This window comes from Budorcas taxicolor, chromosome 10, assembly GCF_023091745.1.
Source record: "Budorcas taxicolor isolate Tak-1 chromosome 10, Takin1.1, whole genome shotgun sequence".
Lineage (NCBI taxonomy): Eukaryota > Metazoa > Chordata > Mammalia > Artiodactyla > Bovidae > Budorcas > Budorcas taxicolor.
In genome coordinates this window covers 32431205-32450582 of record NC_068919.1, presented here as the reverse complement: position 1 = coordinate 32450582, position 19378 = coordinate 32431205, and the positions used below count along the sequence as shown (strand labels likewise).

At 36.4% G+C, this 19378-nt stretch overlaps 1 protein-coding gene across 2 annotated transcripts in view; it reads right to left on the bottom strand.

The window, feature by feature from the left end:
- Positions 1 to 19378, bottom strand: part of SPRED1 (sprouty related EVH1 domain containing 1) — a 118525-nt gene that overhangs the window by 16760 nt on the left and 82387 nt on the right. For both annotated transcript variants that reach the window (XM_052647075.1, XM_052647076.1), the window contains exons 3-4: positions 15118 to 15286; positions 13710 to 13759 (exon numbers count right to left, since the gene is read on the bottom strand). In XM_052647075.1, coding sequence (XP_052503035.1) covers positions 13710 to 13759; positions 15118 to 15286 — 219 coding nt within the window. The remainder of the gene's footprint in view (positions 1 to 13709; positions 13760 to 15117; positions 15287 to 19378) is intronic.

Below are 19378 nucleotides of genomic sequence, written 5' to 3'. Positions count from 1 at the left end.
CAGGAATAGGGATAGAACCTCAAATTAGGTGTTGGAAAATCTTCCACAAGAGCACAAAATTTAATATATGAAAGCCACAAAGAATGTACATACATTTGCACAATCTTCATCTTTTAAAAAGTTGTCTACAGCAGTTACATAGATCCAATGCTTTTAGTACACTGGCTCCTCTGTATTATCTAAAAAGTAAACTATGCTAATATTTAATGTACAATGGGGACCTGCTTCACTCTCAGAGGCTTGTATATTTCAGCTGTAGCTCTCAATTAGAACATTAAGTCTAGAAGACAGTTGTAGAGAAAATAAATAAAGATTTTTCTTTTCTCCTCCTTTTGTCCCATCTCCCTAAATTAATTCTGAGGCAGAGAAAATAGCACTGTTCTGCAAATTTTTAAAAATGTATTGTTCCCAATAAATAATCTAGTGTGAAGAAAGGTGGTTAAATGATTATTACAGTCTATCAACTGCTCTAAACTTTAATTCTTATATATCACAAATCACAGGTCTAAGTGTGTGACTGGGTCATATCTAACAAGAGAAATTTTAAATAATTATACTACTAGTTTATTTTAGCATGATGGATAAAAATAGAAATGTTCTTTGATAAGAAATCTTATATTTTGGGCTTCCCAGGTGGCGCTAGTTGGCCATCTGCCAATGTAGGGGACATAAGAGACATGGGTTTGATCACTGGATCCAGAGATTACCTGGAGAAGGGCATGCCAACCCACTCCAGTACTCTTGACTAGTGAAATCTCCTGGACAGAGAAGCCTGGTTGGTTATAGTCCATTGGGTCACAAAGACTAGGACACAACTTAGCAACTGAGCACATGCAAACTTAGAAAGCAGAGAAAGGGGGAGTATATTACTAACAATTCTACAAGCCAAACAAAATTACTATTTATACTTTGATGTGGCAGCAACGCATTTTAGATTTGACCACAAATGTCTTCTGTTCCCTAGATTTCTTTTAATTATTTTTCATTAGCTTAGGAATAAACTAATCTTGAATTTTTAATTTTACAAGTTTATGAGCTTTGTCTTAAAACATTAATAGCATATATAGTATTTTGTTTAGGCAATCTGAACACAGTAATCAGTGATGAAATAATATGGAAGGAATATGAGAAAAGTACCAAGATACAATGTCCAGCAAAACAAGAAAAACAAGTTCTTCAACCTAGATTAATCAACTGAAATACTAAGCTATCTTTTCTTTTTATTTTTTAAAAATTTCTCTGTTTTTTAATGGAAGGATACTTGCTTTACAGAACTTTGTTGTTTCCTGTCAAACATCAACATGAATCAGCCATAGGTGTAGGCAAAAAGTTAGGTTTGGCTGAAAAGTGGTATTAGGTGTTCAGGGATTGTTTATTGTCTATAAATCTGTTTCTTAGTTAACAGGCAGGCTGTAGGTGCATAGTTCCTACTAACTATAAAAATTTTTAGACAATCCTTTAATTGGTGAATATATTTCTAGGATTTTATCCTAAGGTCACATTCAGAAATACTAACAAAAATTAACGTATATGACCATGGAAACTAAGTAAAGGTTCAAAGAAACATGAATGGTTAAATAAACTGTAGTAGAGTTACATAATATAATGGCTAAATACAAGGTCTCTGAAATCAGACTGTGTGGGTTCAAATTCTATGACTTTTTACTAATTAAATTTCAATCACCACAATCTCTACTGTTACCAATACAAACAAAAATCTGATCAAAGACACAATCAAAATGGAGAAGAGATAGATTCTAATGGTGATTTTCAGTTACTTCAGTTCAGTCACTCAGTTGTGTCTGACTCTTGCAACCTCAGGGACTGCAGAATACCAGGCTTCCCTGTCCATAACCAACTCCTAGAGCTTGCTCAAACTCATGTCCATCAAGTCAATGATGTCACCCTACCATCTCATTCTCTGTTGTCCCCTTTTCCTCCTGCCTTCAAAGTTTCCCAGCATCAGCATATTTTCCAATCAGTCAGCTCTTCACATCAGGTGGCTTCAGCTACAGCATCAGTCCTCCCAATAAACATTCAGGACTGATTTCCTTTAGGATTGACTGGTTTGATATCCTTGCAGTCCAAGGGACTCTCAAGAGTCTTCTTCAACACCACAGTTCAAAAGCATCAATTCTTTGGAGCTCAGTTTTCTTTATGGTCCAACTCTCATGTCCGTACTTGAACTGGAAAAGAAATAGCTTTGACTAGATGGGCCTTTGTCGGTAAAGTAATGTTTCTGCTTTTTAATATGCTGTCTAGGTTTCTCATAGCTTTTCTTCCGAGGAGCAAGCGTCTTTTAATTTCATGGCTGCAGTCACCATCCAGGGTGATTTTGGAGCGCAAGAAAATAAAGTCTGTCACTGTTTCCGTTGTTTCACCATCTATTTGCCAGGCAGTGATGGGACTGGATGTCATGATCTTAGTTTTCTCAATGTTGAGTTTTAAGCCAGCGTTTTCACTCTTCTCTTGCACGTTCATTAAGAGGCTCTTTAGTTCCTCTTCACATTCTGCCATAAGGGTGGTCTCATCTGCATAACTAATAGTATTGATATTTCTTCCGGAAATATTGATTCCAGCTTGTGCTTCATCCAGCCCAGCATTCTGCATGATGTACTCTGTGGCTCAGCTGATAAAGAATCCGCCTGCAATGCAGGGGACCTGGGTTCAATCCCTGGGTAGGGAAGACCCCCTGAAGGCTACCCACTCCAGTATTCTGGCCTGGAGAATTCCATGGACTGTATAGTCCATGGGGTCGCAAAGATTTGGACACAAGTGAGTGACTTTCACTTCACTTCACTCTGCATATAAGTTAAATAAGTAGGATGACAATATACAGCCTTGACATACTCCTTTCCCAATTTGGAACCAGTCGTTGTTTCATGTCCAGTTTTAACTGTTGCTTCTTATCCTGCATACAGATTTCTCAGAAGGCAGATAAGGTGGTCTGGTATTCCCATCTCTTTCAGAATTTTCCCACAGTTTGGTGTCCACACAGTCAAAGGCTTTGGTGTAGTCAATGAAGCAGATGCTTTTTCTAGAATTCTCTTGCTTTTCCTATGATCCAATGGATGTTGGCACTTTGATCTCTGGTTCCTCTGCCTTTTCTAAGTCCAGCTTGAACATCTGGAAGTTCATGGTCACATACTGTTGAAGCCTTGCTGGGAGAATGTTGAGCATCACTTTACTAGCGTGTGAGATGAGTGCAATTGTGCAGGAGTAGTTTGAGCATTCTTTGGCATTCCCTTTCTTTGGGATTAGAATGAAAACTGACCTTTTCCAGTCCTGTGGCCACTGCTAAGCTTTCCAAACTTACTGGCATACTGAGTGCAGCACCTTCACAGCATCATCTTTGAGGATTTGAAATAGCTCAACTGGAATTCCATCACCTCCACTAGCTTTGTTCATAATGATGTTTCCTAAGGCCCACCTGACTTCACATTCTAGGATGTCTGGCTCTAGGTGAGTGATCACACTATCATGGTTATCTGGGTGATGAAAATCTTTTTTGTACAGTTCTTCTATGTATTCTTGCCATCTCTTCTTAATATCTTCTGCTTCTGTCAGGTCCATACCATTCCTGTCCTTTATTGTGCCCACCTTTACGTGAAATGTTCCCTTGGTATCTCTAATTTTCTTGAAGAGATCTCTAGTCTTTCCCATTCTACTGTCTTCCTCTATTTCCTTGCATTGATCGCTAAGAAAGGCTTTCTTATCTCTCCTTGCTATTCTTTGGAACTCTGCATTCAAACGGGTATATCTTTCCTTTTCTCCTTTGCCTTCAGCTTCTCTTCTTTTTTCACCTATTTCTAAGATCTCCTCAGACAACTATTTTGCCTTTTTGCATTTTGTTTTCTTGGGGATGGTCTTGATCACTGCCTCCTATATAATGTCACGAACCTCCATCCATAGTTCTTCAGGCACTCTTGTCTATCAGATCCAATCCCTTGAATCTATTTGTCACTTCCACTGTATAAGTGTAACAGATTTGATTTATGTCATACCTGAGTGGTCTAGTGGTTTTCCCTGCTTGGTATTTGAATACAACAGAAAAATTGAGGCAGAAGTACCCAAAATCTTTAAAACCGCAATTACCTCTGGGGTAGGGATAAATGATTCCTGATTTCTTCTTTATATAAAGTTTTCTAACTGTCCAAATATTCTACATGAAGTTTAAGAGTCAAGAAAAAAATCAGTGACAAATATTATGCAAAAAGATTATATACAGTTTTTCTCCCCTGTTAGTAATTAAATAAAACTAATACTAAAATATACAAAGGTTACAGGAACTGAACTATAATAAGATAGTACTTAAAGTAAGATGGTGAGGGGGTCACAGTAATATAAAATCCATTTTGCCAGTCTTAATAATTAACTTAGTTTTCAGATATACAAAGGGCTTCCCTTGTAACTCAGTTGGTAAAGAATCTGCCTGCAGTGCAGGAAACCTGGGTTCAATCCCTGGGTTGGGAAGATCCCCTGGAGAACGAAATGGCAACTTGCTCTAGGATCCTTGCCTGGAAAATCTCATGGACAAGAGGAGCCTGGTGGGCTACAGTCCATGGGGTCACAAAGTGCTGGGCATGACTGAGAGACTAACATTTACTTTCAGATATAGAGCCATGTTAAAGTGCTACCCACCACCTTTGAAAGTGAATGCATGAACAATTCATATGCTCCTAAACTAAAGCAAATGACTTTAAAAAATAAAGGTACATCACAATCCTTTTAATCATCTGGCTGAAAAATGACACTACTTAATTCTAAAAAAGGATAAGTTAGTCAAGTATTTCTCAGTGGTTAAGAGATAATATGATATTGGCTCACTTCAGATCAATTAGGTGTCCTTCTTCGGCCCCAAAGCATGGAATCTTGATATCTTGTTCTTATAATCACAACCAATCATGAGGAAAGTTTTATGGGCTGTTACCAACCTAGCATGTCTGAACAGTAAGAGCTGTTACAACTAATAACTCTGGTTGGAAAAAAATAACCTTAAAGCAAATGTAAGCTAGCATTAAAACAAACAAACAAAAAAAATCCCACTTTAATTGGTTTATTAAAATAGTGAAAGAAACCAAATGAAAAGAAAGAACACTCATACCTTACTACTGCTTGGGGTTTTTTGTTTTTTTAAAAACACCTTAGTTTTGAAGATTTTTCTTCAATATACTTTTCCTAAGTACCAGCCACGTAAGTGGTCCACACTATACTAAACATTAGGGATACAAGATGAGCAAGATATGATTTTAAATCCAAATAATGATGTTATGACACCCTTCAAAGACATATATGAAAAAGAAAGGTAAATACCTTTCCAGTGATTTATGATACTGATGAAGATAACTGCTGAAAGCTCAAAGTTGTCTACTGTAAATAATCAAATGCTTAATGTAGTTATTAGAACAAAAGTTATTCAAATCTTTACAGAGCAAATGAATAAACATTCAAAATGGAGAGGATGCCCACTGATATTTCAAGTCTTAAAAACATTTAAGATGTAACTATAACAGTTATTTTCTTGGCATTAAAAAGATAGTGGGTTATTCTTTTAAGGCCATTTTAGTTACCTTTGCAAATAATTACTAATAAAGTAAACCTAACACATCTCACATGCTAGTAAAGTAATGCTCAAAATTCTCCAAGCCAGGCTTCAGCAATACGTGAACCGTGAACTTCCAGATGTTCAAGCTGGTTTTAGAAAAGGTAGAGGAACCAGAGATCAAATTGCCAACATTCACTGGATCATCAAAAAACCAAGAGAGTTCCAGAAAAACATCTATTTCTGCTTTATTGACTATGCCAAAGCCTCTGACTGTGTGGATCACAATAAACTGTGGAAAATTCTGAAAGAGATGGGAATACCAGACTACCTGACTTGCCTCTTGAGAAACCTATATGCAGGTCAGGAAGCAACACGTAGAACTGGACATGGAGCAACAGACTGGTTCCAAATAGGAATAGGAGTATGTCAAGGCTGTATATTGTCACCCTGCTTATTTAACTTCTATGCAGAGTACATAATGAGAAATGCTGGACTGGAAGAAGCATAAGCTGGAATCAAGATTGCTGGGGGAAATATCAATAACCTCAGATATGCAAATGACACCACCCCTATGGCAGAAAGTGAAGAGGAACTAAAAAGCCTCTTGATGAAAGTGAAAGTGGAGAGTGAAAAAGTTGGCTTAAAGCTCAACATTCAGAAAACGAAGATCATGACATCTGGTCCCATCACTTCATGGAAAATAGATGGGGAAACAGTGGAAACAGTGTCAGACTTCATCTTTTTAGGCTCCAAAATTACTGCAGATGGTGATTGCAGCCATGAAATTAAAAGATGCTTACTCCTTGGAAGAAAAGTTATGATCAACCTAGACAGCATAATGAAAAGCAGAGACATTACTTTGCCAACAAAGGTTTGTCTAGTCAAGGCTATGGTTTTTCCTGTGGTCATGTATGGATGTGAGAGTTGGACTGTGAAGAAAGCTGAGCGCCCAAGAATTGATGCTTTTGAACTGTGGTGCTGGAAAAGACTCTTGAGAGTCCCTGGGACAGCAAGGAGATCCAACCAGTCCATCCTAAAGGAGATCAGTCTTGGGTGTTCTTTGGAAGGAATGATGCTAAGCTGAAACGCCAGTACTTTGGCTACCTCATGCGAAGAGTTGACTCCCTGGAAAAAGACTCTGATGCTGGGAGGGATTAGGGGCAGGAGGAAAAGGGGATGACAGAGGATGAGATGGCTGGATGGCATCACCGACTCAATGGACGTGAGTTTTGAGTGAACTCCAGAGATGGTGACGGACAGGGAGGCCTGGCGTGCTGCGATCCATGGGGTCGCAAAGAGTCGGACACGACTGAGCGACTGAACTGAACTGAACTGAAAGTTAATATATCACATATACATTATCAGGCTCAGAATTTTTTTAAACTAATAAGAACTGATTTTTTTCCTACCCAAACATACTTTTAGCCATAAACGCACTATCAAACCAAGATGTAGTACAATCTTCTTTTGAAAGATGGAATTTACCCTAAGGTATATGTATGTCTAAAGAAGTTCAGAATGGGAGTAAGATAAAGTGAATATGACTATAAATGTTAGCTTTCATTCTAATCATTTTCCTTTTCTGCTTGGTATTGGTTAGCTATGGCTGCATAATAAATTACCATAAAGAACATTTACTATCTGATAGCTTCTTTAAGTGAGAAATTCAGGATCAACTTAGCTGTTCACTAACAGGAATAAGTACATTTTCTCTCTCTCATTCTGAGGACCTGTGAACTAAAGAGAGAAATGATCTGCCCCACATACAACCAAAATACAATGGTAGGACAGGTAGAAGATAACTGCTATAAAACCTTCTCGTTCAGAGTAAGAGAAAATGGGAGAGTCACTGATCCAAAGTAATTCCATAATCAAGGTGGGAATATGTTAGAAGTTCCTTGAATATGGGAATAATTCTTCAAAGCTGTTGGCTCTGCTCTTTGAGATTTTGGTTCCATGTCTGAGTTATCTTTCCATTTTATGAAAGGTAGTCAAATTTTACACGAACAACATTTTTAAACCTGCTTTCTGCCAGTAGAATTTTAGGGATCTAAGGGGCCACACCTTAGGTTGGTGATATTTTTGCTGATGAACTCTTTTGAAAACTTTGTAGGTCTCTTGTGAATCTTACTGAGCTTCACTCTGTTAGACAAAAACCATAGTCATAAATCTGACTTAAACTCTTCTCTACTTCAAATTTCTGCTAAGAACACCCTTAATCTGCTGTAAGCCCTCTTACTTTGATTAAAAGGTTCTCTGAGGCTCACCTTACATCTTTCTGATTATATAGAAAAGATGTTAACAAAGGATTTTATAGTCAAAACATTGGCTTCATCTTTAGACAAACTTATCTGAGTGCTCTAGATTTCTCTCTGCCTGGAAGCCATGTCCTAATTTTAGCATAGTTCAATATATTGAGAGGATAAGAATTTTCAAAACCAGCAAGTCCTGCTTCTTTTTTTGTTTGCTTAGGAGTCCTTCCTGAGCCCATTTCTGCCAACTTCTGTTTTATCAATAAGCATAAGCAGAACATTATCTATTTCACATATCAGTATAGGTGACAGTATTGCTCCACTTTCTGCTACTATCTAACAGTGATTTCCTTTCTTAGTTTCCAATATGGTTTTCTTCATTTTCACTTCAGTCGTCATCGGCAGTCTCTTCAAAGGCTTAACATTAAGCTTCTATCTACTGTCCCCAAGTTCAAATTATATGCCACATTTTAAAGTGCTTGTTATGGCAACATCCCATTATGGGTAGCAAAATTTGTATCAGGAACAAATTATCCCAAAACCTAAAGGCGTAAAATGACATTTATTATTTTAGTTTCTCTAGGTTATGAAATTCAGCAACATTTTAACAAGGTGGTTCTGACTCACATTCCCTACAGAATTTACGGTTAAGACATTAGATATGACTGCAGTCATCTTAAGTCTCATTTGGGGGTGAATGACCTGCATTCAAGACAGCGCATGAACATGTTTATTCTCACAAAGTTTCAGGTCCTCACCACAAAAACATCTCCAGAGTTGCTTGAGTGTCCCCATGACACGACAGTTGGCATCCTCCAGTATGGTGAATGAGAGAGCCAGAAAGAAGCTGCAATATCTCCTATGGCCTACCTTTGGAAGTCATACTCTTGTCATTCCGAACATATGCTTTTCGTTAAGTAACAACCCACTAAGTACAGCGCCTTCTCAAAGGGACAAGATTCAGATTCCACCAAAAGGAATATAATTTAAGAATCTATTTAAAAAATATCACAGTAAGTAAAAACCAAGAATTAAAATTTGACATAAAAATTGCTCTTTGAAAATTACATTTAAGTGGAAGCCTATTTTAGAGTCTCTAGTGACAATGCACATTTTCTACTTTATGATGAAAATAAAAACCAAGCAAGTGCTCAAGTGTCTAATGAAGATAAAATATACATAACTGTTTTAGGGGTGCTTGTGTAACCTGCTGGACTGGGGCAACAGAGAGACTTTACTATGAAGCAGATATTCCAAGAAGCCAGCAACAGAGTAACTACTCTTCTTGCTTTGGTTATACAGTAATTCTCTTTACTAGGCTCCTCCTTTCTATTTCTGGGCTTCTCTGGTGGCTCAGAAGGTAAAGTGTCTCCCTACAATGTGGGAGACCTGGGTTCGATCCCTGGGTCAGGAAGATCCCCTGGATCCCTTTCTACTTCTAAATTTTTACTTTTTTTTTTTTTGCCTCTGTGATAAATTTATTATTCCTCATTCATATCTTGCCCATTTTACTACTCCATACCAAAGACTTGACATATATGGCATTAGAAGGAAATAAGATTAAGAAAATAAGACAATGGTTTTTACAAAACCATTGACTGTGATATTTACAAAGTTTGCAAACAAATCCTGCAGAAGTTATTCCTCTATACAATGTTATATGTAGAAATGAAGCTAAACCAAAGCAGAATGTTAAAAAACTCTTAATAGATAATTTTAACTAAATTCACTCTCTTCATAGGGAGCAATTCAGAAAACACTTCCCCATTTCCAGCCCTGTATTTTCTTTGATTGCTGTGGTTGTTGTTCAGTTGCTAACTTGTGTCCTACTCTTTGTGACCCCATGAACTACAGCACACCAGGCTTCTCTATCCACCACTGTCTCCAGCTCTGCGTAACTCATGTCCATTGAGTCAGTGATGCCATCCAACCATATCATCCTCTGTCATCCCCTTCTCCTTTTGCCCTCAATTTTTCCCAGCATCAGGGTGTTCTCCAATGAGTCCTTCATATCAGATGGCCAAAGTTTTGGAGCTTCAGCTTCAGTCCTTCCAACGAATATTCAGACTGATTTCCTTTAGGACTGACTGATTTCCTTTAGGATTGACTGATTTGATCTCTGTTCAGTCCAAGGGACTCTCAAGAATCTTCTCTAGCACCATAGTTCGAAAGCATCAGTTCTTCAGCACTCAGCCTTCTTTACGTTTCAAGTCTAACATCCATACATGACTACTGGAAAAACCTCAGCTTTGACTATACAGACCTTTGTCAGCAAAGTGATGTCTCTGCTTTTTCACATGCTAAGTTGGTCATAGCTTTTCTTCCAAGGAGCAGCTGTCTTTTAATTTCATGGCTGCAGTCACTGTTCACATTGATTTTGGATAGTAAGAAAATGAAATCTGACACTGATTTTCATGTTTTCCCCATCTATTTGCCATGAAGTGATAGGACCAGATGCTATGATCTTAGTTTTTTGAATGTTGAGTTTTAAGCTAGCTTTTTCAGTCTCCTCTTTCACCTCCATCAAGAGGCCCTTTAGTTCCTCTTCACTTTCCTGTCATTAATTGGTATCATCATTTGAGTTAAATACTCAAACTGCATATTTGAGGTTGTAGATATTTCTACTGAAATCTAGATTCCAGCTTGTGATTCATCCAGCCTGGCATTTGGCATGATGTACTCCTTTCCCCTTATCGCAGAAAGTGAAGAGAACTAAAAAGCCTCTTGATGAAAGTGAAAGTGGAGAGTGAAAAAGTTGCCTTAAAGCTCAACATTCAGAAAACGAAGATCATGACATCTGGTTCCATCACTTCATGGAAAATAGATGGGGAGACAGTGGAAACAGTGTCAGACTTTATTTTTTGGGGCTCCAAAATCACTGCAGATGGTGACTGCAGCCATGAAATTAAAAGATGCTTACCCCTTGGAAGAAAAGTTATGACCAACCTAGACAGCATACTGAAAAGGGACATTACTTTGCCAACAAAGGTCCGGCTAGTCAAGGCTATGGTTTTTCCTGTGGTCATGTATGGATGTGAGAGTTGGGACTGTGAAGAAAGCTGAGCACCGAAGAACTGATGCTTCTAAACTGTGGTGTTGGAGAAGACTCTTGGGAGTCCCTTGGACTGCAAGGAGATCCAACCAGTCCATTCTGAAGGAGATCAGCCCTGGGATTTCTTTGGAAGGAATGATGCTGAAGCTGAAACTCCAGTACTTTGGCCACCTCATGCGAAGAGCTGACTCATTGGAAAAGACTGATGCTGGGAGGGATTGGGGGCAGGAGGAGAAGGGGACGACAGAGGATGAGATGGCTGGATGGCATCACTGACTCGATGGACGCGAGTCTGAGTGAACTCCGGGAGTTGGTGATGGACAGGGAGGCCTGGCGTGCTGAAGTTCATGAGGTCGCAAACAGTCAGACACGACTGTGTGACTGAACCGACTGAACTGACTGACTGACTCCTTTTCCCATTTTGAACCAGTCTTTTGTTTCATGGCTGGTTCTAACTTGTCCTGCATACAGGTTGTGATTCATCCAGTCCAGCATTATTTTCCTTGATACCAGAACAAAACAGAACTTTGGAAAACAACTAAAAAATATATTTTGTATTTTATTACTTACTTACACCTAATTAACTGAAATTCAGTTTATAAAATAATAACTAGCTGTCAATAAAATAGATTCATATATTAAAACACAAATAAGAACTCTTAAATGTATAATAAATATAATATGTTAGGATACATCCACTGAAAGCAAATTACAGACACATAAAGATTGAAAATCGTAAACCTGAAACACTAAGGGCACATAAAAATATTCTCTATTTAAGCGAAGTTTCAGAAAAAATCAATAGTACAATGATATCATAGTAACACATGTATACCCATTGACTTGTACAGAAAAACACTTAAAGGCTATATTTTAAAATATATATGATGGTTAAGATGGCAGCATATTTATGTTTTATGTTTTGAACTTTGCTATACTTCTCACATTTTCAAAATGAAAACCATTTTTATTTTCTGATAGTAAATGTACATAAAACAGTCTGCCACATCTTCAGGTGATTTCTATTTTCATAATAATATGAAAAATTATTTATATAAGGTATACATATAAATTTGTTTTTTTTCTCTACTATTCTAAAAGTACTAGTACTTTAGGATATTAAAAGTACTAAAAAGAAAACCATACAGCTCAGAATCCCACAATCCAAAAGCAACCAACAAAATTATTTATCATTTTAGTTGAGTAATGATGGATCATAACACCACATAATTATGTTTTTTACTACTCAATACATTGCAAGTAAATTACAAATAATAAAATTTTTTATAGGTTTTATGACAGATACCTTAATTAATTCAACCATTTACATTCTATTTATATATATTATTTTTTATTATCAATATTTCACACAGGCTCAACAATCTGTTTATAAAATTTTTGTGTGTATCTCTATCGCTTTAAATTCATTCACTTGATCAACAGGCATGAATGTTTCTATTTTTATGGCTTTTAAATATGTATTACCAACTGCCTTCTAAAACCAATCTACCAATCTACATTTTCTCTAGCAGAGGGTCAATCTGTCAACCTCATGGAAAGACCCAGTGAGGGGAAAATTAACTTTTAAAATCTTTGATAATTTGGTAACTAAAGAATGTTAATTTGTACTACCTGAGATTAAGGGTGTTCAAGCTTATCAACATTTCGCACTTATTTTTCTATGAATTTTTAATACAAGTACCTTACGTATGGAATGGGATATCTGTGATGGTTAACTTTACTTGTCAGCTTGGCTAAGCCATGGTGTCAAGTGGTTTGGGCAAACCTCAGTCTAAATATTGTGAGGGTCTAATGAACAGCTAAATATAGCAGACTCAGTAAAGGAGATAATCCACATAAAGTGGGAGGGACCCACTATGAAAAGACTTACAGGCTGAGGTCCCACAGAGAGGAAGGGAGACTGCCTTGAGGCTGCCTTCAGACTCAAGACCAAAACATCAACTCTTGCCAGAATTTCCAAGATGCCTGCCTATCTGCCTACCCTGCGGATTTTAGACTTGCCAGCTCCCACAATCCGATGAGCCAATTCCTTATAAACTGAACAAAATCACAGCAAAAGAAACACAGATGTAAAGAACAGACTTTTGGACTCTGTGAGAGAAGGTGAGGGTGGGATGATTTGAGAGAATAGCAATGAAACATGTATTTTACCATATGTGAAACACATTGCCAGTCCAGGTTCGATGCAAGGCAATCAATGAGACAGGGCGCTCAGGGCCAGTGCACTGGGACAACCCTGAGTGATGGGATGAGGAGAGAGGTAGGAGGGGGCGTTCAGGATGGGGGACACATGTACACCCATGGCTGATTCATGTGAATGTATGGCAAAAACCACTACAATACTGTCAAGTAATTGGCCTCCAATTAAAATAAAATAATTAATTAATAAGAAAAAATTTAGAATCACATCATAAATTTCTATACAAAAACATTTGTGATTTTGAATGGGTTTGCATACAAATCAATTTTGGGGGAAATTGTAATTTAAACAATACTGAATCTTCTAATTGTGAAAATTTCAGTCTTTATAATTAGGCTTTTCTAACAAGTTTTTTTCTTTCATGTCTTTTATTAGATCTATTCCTAAGAACTTTATACTTTTTGATGCTATTATAAATAAAATCTTTCAAGTTTTTTTCATAAAAAAAAAAACTGAACAAAATCAACCTCTCTCTAAATATAAAATGTATATATGTATACATATACACACACAAATTTCCTGACAAATATGGCATCTAAAAATTTCTTAAGAATTTATATGAATTGTTTATTTATTAAGGCTAGTGATTTCCACCATATCCTTCAGGTTTTGAAATTCCTTTTAAGTCAAACTACTTACTTGTAAATTGTCTTCTGTTCCTTCAGCTTCATTTTTAAATGATGGGCATCCTAAGAAAACACGTAAAATTTGATTAAGCACAGAATTTTTGTCTTAGATTTTAAGAGTTGCCGACTAATTGATAGTATCACTAACATACTATAGAAGATTGATCAGAGATCATTCTGGACTGCCCAGCAACTAGTCAGACGTTGGCCACTCATACTTGCCCCTTTGTTAAGAAGAACAGAGAATAAAGTGATTGTTTTCCTCTTCTACAGGTAAATTTCCAGTTACTTATTAAAAAAATGTATTCTGTGAAAGTTCACTATCTCTACTAAGTCCTCCCCTTGATTTCTCTGAAATACTGAAACTGCTAGGAAGAGTATATGCATTACGTTTCACTTTTCTTTAGGAGATACCCACATGATTTATTCAATTTTTCTAAACACTCTGACCTACGAAACAGTATTCAGTACCTCAAACTAGGATTTTAGTCGCTTTAGTAAGAACGAAAACAAATGAGCCTGAATCCACTATTGATAATCAATGGCTATTTCTTGTTATTGACTTTTGAGTACCAATGATTCTATAGAACTTTTCACTGCATTCAAGAGTGCCTTTAGTTTCAACAAATTAATAAGAATTTATTTTAGCAAAGCATCCTGAGTTTATTTGTACTAAGGATAAAATGACTGCCATCGTTTCATGGAATTTTTTTCTGAATCAGAAATCAAAAATTGTTTGCCAAATTCTCGTCTTTTAAAGTAGCTAAAACATTATTTAACTACAGCTTCACTCACTAACAATACGTATTTGTGCTAAGTTTTTCGATGTTCTTGCTTCTGGCTTGTCTTATAATTAGTTCATGTTTTGTAATTTTTTTACTAAAGTCCCATCTTCAAAATATACAAGGCACAATGCTGTCAACACGTTTTTATTCAATTGCTTTGTATAAGAAGGTTATTTCTACTAACAGATATTTTCTTTCTTAATTAAAAAAAACAAATTAAATCTTACTTATGACTTTTTTTGGGGAAAGAAATTACTTTTAATGTGATTTCCTTTTGTTTAATTAAGCAAAACGCAGTTTTACATGTAAATATTCTTCCTCCCTTTTAAACTTGCAAGTTTTACAGTTTATGATCTAACAGACTGGTAAGATATACAAAGGGATAGGTTGCTGTCTCTGCCAATCTTTATTAACGAAATCAGGTGAAGACTTACGAAAGGTTTTGTCATAGAATAACTAGAGTCAACATATATTTAATTATTATACATTTTCTGCTTATAGTTACCAAAACAAGGATATGAATAACACACACATGCAGGATTTTGAAAGTTCTGACTTTTCCTCTCTTTTTGAGCCCTTGAAGTCACTTCTACTACATGTAACTAATAAATTTAGGAAACAGTCAAAACAACCTACCTTGAGAAATATCCTCTATAGCTCTCCGAATGCCTCTATCAAAAGCCCTAGCATCAGCAGGACTTTGAAAGGTAAGGCCAAATTTCTTGTCATCAATCTTCCAGTGGTGAAATGTTGGAGTGACCTTATTGTAAATAAGGTCTTTTTTAAGCATACATTCCAAAACCACCTGTCAAAAGTTAAATGCCAAAAATTACTATACATATATCAAACGAATCTAACATAACTCTTAGATACAAAGTTGAGAAAAGGGCTGTTATATTTTAATAAAAGCATCCCTCCATTAATGTGAGGTCTTGTTACTTAATCTACTCACAAAGGCACTTGATTCAGAAATTAATATGGGATTAAGATTCTGGAAAGATGGCAGAGTTCTTAAGAAGCCCCGGGTATCTGTCTCCCTACCTAGACAAAACTGGCTGACAATATTTATCGGATGTAACTATGTTGGAACTTTAGAGTCTGCTGAAAGCTTGTAATTTTCAGGAAAAGACAAGGACAGTAAATTGCAGTTAATTTTGGTCAATTTCAGCTATTAGCATAGTAGCAGCACCAACCCTCATACCCACTTCTAGTCATAGGGCAGATAGCTGTGCACACATTCCTGGCACAGCCTGCATACAAATTACAAAAGCCAAGGTGAGTAGAAAGGACTTTATCCTTCAAGAAATAGAGAATTTAACACAGTAATCAACTAGACCAGACAGACATACGAAACACTCTATTCAGTATCAGAACACACGTTTTTCTGAAATGCACAAGGGACTTCTCAGGATACACAATATGTTAGGCCACAAATTAATCTCACTATATTAAAGAATATGCATATCATACAAAGCATTTCTGACCAAATTAAGATAAAGTAAAAGATCAATAACAAAAGGAAATTGGAAAATTCAAAATATTCTGGGAATTAAACAACCAACTTATCAAAGAAGAAACCATAAGGGAAGTTATAAGACACTTAAAGAGGATGAAAACAATGATACAACATACCAAAACTTACAGGAAACAAAGCAGTACTAAGGGGAAAATGTATAGGCATAAACACTTGCATTAAAAAAAAAAAGAAGAAAAATCTTAAATCAACAATATAACTTTAAAATTTACGGAACAAACTAAACCCAAACCTAGCAAAAAGAATGAAGGAAATAATGAAGATGAGAGGAGAGACAAAGTAGAGACCAGAAAAATAATAGAGAAAAATCAATGAAACCAAAAGTTGGCTCTTCAAAATGATTTTAATAATGGACAAATCTTGAGCTAGAAGGACTATGAAGAAAAAGAGAAATCAGAATCAAAATGGAGACATTATTACACCAATTCTACAGAAATAAAAAGAGTTATGAAAGAGTACTGTGAACAACTGTACACCAACAAATCAAATAACCTAGATTTAATGGACAAATTACTAGAAAAATAAGACAGACCAATTAAGAAACAAAAAGAGAATCTTAATAAATACATAACTAGTAAGCAGACTGAATCAGTAATCAAACATCTCATGACAAAGAAAAACCCTGGGCCTAATGGCTTCACTGGTGAATAATATCAAACATTTAAAGAACTAATACCAGCATCTCAAAAGACTGGAGTAAAATCTTCCTAATTCATTCTATGAGGACAGCATTATCCTGATAACAAAGACACTACAAGACAACGATGTACCAACATCTTTTATGAATATGAAGGATGCAAAAACCCTTGATGCAAAAATCCTCAACATTTGCAAACCAAACTCAGCAGTACCTAAGAAGGACAATACACACTATGAACAAACTGGATTTATTCTTGAAATGCAAGGACAGTTAAACACACAGAAACTGATCAAAGTAATATCCTACATGAACAGAATGCAAGGAAAAAATCCACATGATCTCAACTGAAAAAGCAGAAATAGCACTTAACAAAATTTAGAAGAGCAAACTGTCAACATCCGTTGAGTCACAGAAAAAGCAAGAGAATTCCAGAAAAACATCTACATCTGCCTTACTGATTACACCAAAGCCTCTGACTATGTAGATCACAACAAACTATGGAAAATTCTTCAAGAGATGGGAATACTAGACCACCTTACCTGCCCTCCTGAGAAATCTGTAGGCAGATCAAGAAGCAACAGTTAGAAATGGACATGGAACAACAGACTGGTTCCAAATTGGGAAAGGAGTATGTCAAGGCTGTATATAGTCACCCTGCTTATTTAACTTATATGCAAAGTACATGATGTGAAATGCTGGGCTGGATGAAGCACAAGCTGGAATCAAGAGTTCTGGGAGGAGTATCAATAACCTCAGATACACAGATGACAGCACCCTTATGGCAGAAAGTGAAGAAGAACTAAAGGACTTCATGATGAAAGTGAACGAGAGTGAAATCTTGGCTTAAAACTCAACATTTGAAAAACTAACATCGTGGCATCCAGTCCCATCACTTCATGGCAAATAGATGGGAAAACAATGGAAACAGTGACAGACTTTATTTTGGGGGGTTCCAAAATCAAGGCAGATGGTGACTGCAGCCATGAAATTAAAAGACGCCTGCCCCTTGGAAGAAAAGCTATTACCAACCTAGTTCAGTTCAGTTCAGTTGCTCAGTCGTGTCAGACTCTGCGACCCCATGAGAGCATGTTAAAAAGCAGAGACATTACTTTGCCGACAAAGGTCCACGTAGTCAAAGCTATGGATTTTCTAGTAGTCAAGTATGGATGTGAGAGTCCGACTATAAAGAAAGCTGAGCACCGAAGAACGGATGCTTTTGAACTGTGGTGCTGGAGAAGACTCTTGAAAGTCCCTTGGACTGCAAGGAGATCAAACCAGTCAATCCTAAAGGAAATCAGTCCTGACTGTTCATTGGAAGGACTGATGCTAAAGCTGAAGTTCCAATACTTTGGCCACCTGATGTAAAGAACTGACTCATTGGAAAAGACCTTGATGCTGGGAAATATTGAAGGCAGGAGGAGAAGGAGACGACAGAGGATGAGATGGTTGGATGGCATCACCAACTTGATGGACCTGAGTTTGAGCAAGCTCTGGCAGTTGGTGATGGACAGGAAGTCTGGCGTGCTGCAGTTCATGGGGTCACAAAGAGTCAAACACAACTGAGTGACTGAAGTGAACATTTTTCAGGACAAAAATAACCAACAAAAAGGAAACTACATCAAAATATCTGACAATAGTGACGAGACTGTTCAATGGAAGAAAGTAAAAGTCTTTTCAACAAATGGTCCTAGGAAACTGGATATCCACATGCAGAAGAATGAAGTTTCTTCCTTATCTAACATCACATGCAAAAATTAACTCATAATGGATCAAGGACCTAAAGAAGACCTAAAACAACAGAACTCTTACAAGAAAACATAGGACAAAAACTCAAGGACATTGGATTTGGCAGCATTTTCTTGGATATGACACCAAAAGCACAGGTAATAAAAGAAAAAACACTGGTATAGTACTAATCACTTCTTCCCAACTCCGTATGCAGTGATGTGATGTTATATTGATTCTATTATATCTATTGATGTTAAGCGATAAACCACTGCTTCTCTCTACCAACTCCCCCACCAAAAGCTTATTGTTAAACTTTTACCAGCATATCACTGAAAAAATCATCTCTGATAGTAAGTTTTGTTAATTTTGCAATAAATGACAAAATAATGCCCTGCTTGCTTACAGGCAAAGTGTGTTAGCACTTGCATTTTACAAACTGTCACAAAAACCATTTTGCAATAATAATAAAATTCATAATTAAATTAAGTTCTGGAATTCAAGAAGTTAAAATTGGTATTATGGATTACTGCAACATATTTACTTAATTTATTACTTCATAAGTTAATTTATATTAATTCATAAAATAACATTAATTCATAAGCAGTGGAAAAGAGATATATATTTTGGAAAACTCAATTCCAATTGTCAAAAAAGAGAAGGACATAAAAACTTGAGTGTGGTGCAACAGTCTTATTACATGAAAACTGTCACTAAATTAATTTTTAATAGATAAAAACGCTGTTAACTCTTTTCCAAAACTTCCCGAAGTTCTTTTCCAATTACTATCTGCTAGAAAAATTTCAACATGATCTATACTTATCTATACCACTTGTTTACAAACAGCATCTATTTTTCACAGGGTCCCAAAACACACAGAAAAAGAAGTTTTTAAATGAGTTTTAAAATACACTGAGGAAACAGCAAGGATAATGAACTAGTTCTTTGACTCATACAAGTACTTATGCAAAAATGTGTTCCACCTGAAAGTCATATAA